Source organism: Pseudopipra pipra, chromosome Z (assembly GCF_036250125.1).
Source record: "Pseudopipra pipra isolate bDixPip1 chromosome Z, bDixPip1.hap1, whole genome shotgun sequence".
NCBI lineage: Eukaryota > Metazoa > Chordata > Aves > Passeriformes > Pipridae > Pseudopipra > Pseudopipra pipra.
Genome location: NC_087581.1, coordinates 63,180,823 through 63,185,541, shown reverse-complemented (window position 1 = coordinate 63,185,541; position 4,719 = coordinate 63,180,823). Strand labels below are relative to the sequence as shown.

At 50.1% G+C, this 4,719-nt stretch overlaps 1 protein-coding gene across 1 annotated transcript; it reads left to right on the top strand.

Moving 5' to 3' along the window:
• The first annotated feature begins 3,099 nt into the window (after positions 1–3,099).
• Positions 3,100–4,349, top strand: TUSC1 (tumor suppressor candidate 1). The gene has a single exon (XM_064643158.1). The coding sequence runs from the start codon at positions 3,131–3,133 to the stop codon at positions 3,710–3,712; it is 582 nt and encodes a 193-aa protein (XP_064499228.1). The 5' UTR covers positions 3,100–3,130; the 3' UTR covers positions 3,713–4,349.
• Positions 4,350–4,719: the final 370 nt, after the last annotated feature.

The following is a 4,719-nucleotide window of genomic DNA, read 5'->3' as shown; positions in this document are numbered from 1 at the left end:
ATCAGAGAAATCTTGAAACGAGATGCAACCTAATGAGACTTGATATTCTTTCCTGTTAAGGGTCTTCCAGGCTTTCCTTCAGGCTGAGCCTTAGGGAAATCTTTACTTCCCCTTGGAAAGCTCAGAGCGCAACAGCTAGAAACTTTCTGTTTCCTAATGTACACTTTGATTCTGGAAAACATTGACCACTGTAAAAACATATTAAAACAGCTCAGTGAGGCCTTGCAAATGGAAAGATGACATCACTGAGCTGTGCTATTTTGAAGGAACTTTCCACCTCAGTCTAAAAGCTAATCCATGCTATATTCTATTTCTAAATTTGTTGCTTGCCATCCCTTAAGGGCATGACACTGCCTCATATGTACACAGCAATGGTCTTATCTTCGGGACTACCCAAAATATCTACCTCCAAATCCTTCAAAGTTTTAACTTTGAATCAAGTTCAAGGCTGAAAGCCATATTGTATTGGTTACATCAGAACAAAACTATCTACTACATTTCAGGAAAACCCACATGAAGTACAATTCCATGCAGTTCAGGATAATGCATGCAGTGGAAGAGAGATTCTATGGGACATTCCCTTACCTTTTGTGCTATTTCTCAAAGAGTGGAATGCTATATTAGGGACCTGCCACTTATAAAAGGGGTAGGAAGGATGCACCTGGGGACTACTGAGCTGTCAGCCCCATCTCTGTGCCTGGAATAGATCTTTCTAGAAGCTATGCTAAGGCATATGGAGGACAGGGAGGTGATTTGAGACAGCCAGCACAGCCTCACTAAGGGCAAGACCTGCCTGACCAACCCAGTGGCCTTCTTTGATGTAGTGACATCAGTGGACAAGGGAAGGGCTACAGATGTCATCTATCTGGACTTCTGCAATGCCTTTGCCACAGTCCCTCACAACATCTGTCTCTCTGAATTGGAGAGAGGATTTTATGGGTGGACTGTTTAGTGGGTAAGGAATTGACTGGATTGGTTGCATTCAGAGAGTATGGGTCAACAGCTCAATGTCTGTATAGAGATCAGTGATGAGTGGTGCCCCTAAGGAGTCTGTATTGGCACCAGTATTGTTTAATATCTTCATCAGTGACATAGACAGATCAAGTGAATCCTTAACAAATTTGCATATGACACGAAGAGCCAAGTGGTGTAGTTGACACACCCAGGGGATGGGATCAGGATGTTATCCAGAGGGACCTGTGCAAGCTCAAGGAGTGAACCCACAAGTTCATGAGGTTCAACATCTCACGTTGAGCATCTCAGAAGGTGTTCACAAGGCCAAGTACATGGTGCTGTACCGGGGTAAGAGCAACTCTCTCTATCAATACAGACTGGGGGATGAAGGGATTAAGAGCTACCCTATTAAGAAGGGGGTTGGGATATTAGTGTTTGAAAAACTGGACAAGAGCCAGGGCACTGTCTTGGTCACAGGATGTCCTGCCACGGTATGTCTATAGATTGCCAAAGCAGCAACAAATTAAGAAGTGACTCATAAACAGGCATTACCATATTTATTTCAATGCAAAACTAGTTTAGTCACATATTACAGGGAATTACTATAACGCCCTAGTCAATCTCTTCTTGGAAAATGGCTTAGTACAGGAAATACTTGTTCATTTCTGCTGATTAACAGTCAGAGCAAAAGTACAGTAATACTTAGATTACTTTTGTTCTGCAGTGCTTTGCTGTTTCTTTCCAAAATGTTTTAAGTAAACAGTTACTCTTTAGAGTTTAAAAGGTTCTGAAAATAATTATTACATTTACTGCTATCCATTGTTTGTTGAACTTCAAATTCGGGGTCCATACTCAAGGCTCAGCTGGTAAGTACAGAACATTGGGTCATAAAGCAAAGCATGGTTCCCATCACAAACAGTTTACAAGCTGAAGCACAAAATACAGAAGTCTACAGTGATATGTACTGCACAGTCATGGTAATCCCACCATGACTACTCTTCTGCAGGTACCAACATGTGCTGTCATGTAAAGGAGAATAGCCAAAGGGAATTGATGAGAATTTCAGAAGATTGATTTCACCACATATTGTGAAATGCCATCAGTACGTGTCTTCATATCCTCTTTTGTTTCTCCTATTGGAAATTGCTTATGCACAAGTTTATACCACACAATCATGTTACTTTAAGCTGTCAGAACTATGCACATACTATGCATTCTTACAGTCTGTATTTCTTATTCCTTAAATCCCAACAACCTAGTAACACTGGGAGCAACATTTATATGACCAGGTCTTCATCTAAAAGTGCTTCTGAGCCAACATTATCTTTCTTCTATGCTGCAGCCGCCGCTTTTCAACAATGGTCACAAGGTCCACAGGAACACTGGAGGACTGTGCAACCACACCCGACACTTAAACCTCGCCTTGTTGGACAGGAAACGTCCTGGACTGTGGTATTCCAATAGGGAAAGGCTCAGTAGCTCAGGCCTATCTGTCCAGCTGTGTCCAGCTCCGGGGCCCCCAGCCCAAGAAAGACATTGACCCGTCAGGTTGAGTCCAGAGGAGGACCATTATGCTGATCCCAGGGCTGGAGCAGCTCTCCTATGGAGACAGGCTGAGAGAATTGGGGATGTTCAATCTGGAGACAAAAAGCTCCGAGGAGGTCTTAGAGCACCCTCCATTACCTAAAAGCTCCTTACAAGATGGTTGGGGAGGGGCTTTCCTCAAGGGCATGTACTGATAGGACAAGGGGGAACGGCCCTACCCTGAAGGAAGGTGGCCTTAGCTGAGGTGTAAGGCCGACACTCTTTCCTGGGAGGCAGTGCGGACGCTCCATCCCGGGAAGTGTTCAGCGACAGGCTGGACACGCCTTCGAGCAGCCGGGCCAAGTGAAAGGTGTGCCCTGGAAGCCCAGGACCTTCCCTGTCCCTCCCGAGCGGACCCTGCACGGCCCCGCTGCGCCTCGGCCATTGGGGCGGGGGCAGAGCGCGCCCCCTGCCGGCGGCCGCGCTCACAGCGCACGGCGCGCGCCGCCGCTCCCGCCCAGCACGGCCCCGCCCCCGCAATGGCGCCCGCCCCGCCCCCTCGCGCCTGCCCGGGCCCCGCCCACTATTTGCATAGAGCGCGAGCCCTCCCTCGTCTCGCGGCGGCAGCGGGCGGGCGGCGCGCGCGGCACGGATGAGGCGCATGCGCGCGGTGGGCGGGCGCTGGGCCGGCGGCGCGGCGAGGGGGGGGCGGGCGGCGCTCGGAGCCGCCGCCGGGGGCGGCCGGGCCGGAGGGGCCGCGGAGCCCGGGGAGCGCGGGGAGCCGGGCGGCGGCCGGCAGGGCTGGCGCGGAGAGTCGCGGGGCTCGCCGCAGCAGCTGGCGGAGCGGTACGCGGACCTGGCGGCCAGCCACAGCGAGGCGCTGCGGCAGCGGGAGGAGCGCGAGTGGCACAACGCGCGGCTGCGCCAGGAGAACGTGCGGCTGCGGCTGGAGAACCGCCGCCTGCGCCGCGAGAACCGCTGCCTCTTCCGACAGGCCCTGCTGGGGCCCGGCCCTGACAAGGCCCCTGTCGAGCCGGGCGAGGAGGCGGAGGCCCTGCGCGCCCAGCTGGCGCGGCTGCAGGAGAAGCACCGCCGGGCCTTGCGGCACCTGCGGCGCTGCCGGGCCGCCGGCGGGCAGGAGGCCTCGGGAGCCGAGGACGGCGAGTTGGATGAGCTGCTGTTGGAGGAGGACGAGCAGTCGCTGGATAAGAAGAGCCTGGTGCCGCCCGTGTAGGCGGCCCCGGGGGAGGGGGCGGCGTTGCTGGGCCCTGCGAGCCCTCCCTGCCCGCTCGCCCTCTTGCCTGTGCCCCCCTGCCCGCCCGCCCTCAGTCGAAACAGGTTCTTCCCAGAAAAAGGATGGGGGAGGAGTTCGAGTTTCTTAGTCGTTTTTCCTGATGTTTATCGAGGAAGCATTGACCGTGATCGAGGAGAACCGGGTTCATCTGGGAAACCGATGCTTGGAAGACGAGAGGAATGCTTCAAAGCAGCTGTTGTCATGGAGAAAAAAAGCACAGTGAAAAGAACAGATGATCTCGTGTCATCTCACAGCCCTGAACTGTGCTTCCTTTGGGGACCAGATGTGGATCACCTTTCTTTGAGTTAGTGACTGTCACGTAAGCTTCAAGAGCCATGGAGACTGACTAGTTCTTAGTAGTCTCTGTTAGGAAAGGGCATGAAGGAAGGTGGAAACCTTGTCACTACTCTGGTAGAAGTTGGTGATTATTTGAACTATGAATTGCCTTGGACACTGGCTGCAAAACACTATTTGTATTTTTAATGATGGACTTTGTTCACTGTTACATGACTATTGATTTGAATTTTGCATTTTCACACAAAACTACAGCTGATAAATAAAATTATGACACACCAAATGACTGTTCTAAGTGTGATTTTTAACAGGGAGTTATTTTGAAATTGTAGATGAAATACCCTTCAGACCACTGCAGTGTGCCTTCTCAAAACCCAAAGAATTGGTTATTTTTTTTTAACCTTTCTTTTTTTTAATCTTTTGACCTTAACTATTTACTATTTGATAGGAAATTATTTTTCAGATCTGTGTTTCATAAGAAAATTTACTGTTTGAAAGAAACCATTTTAAAGAACTGGGACATAGGTTGATTTTGTAGTGTTCCCTCGCTTTTTATTGGTTTTGTCATTTAAAGGCTTTCTGATGCCTTCAAGTTTGAGATTGGTTTCTTAAATCTCTAATAGCAGGTCTGTTTCAGCTTATAGTCAAAACTA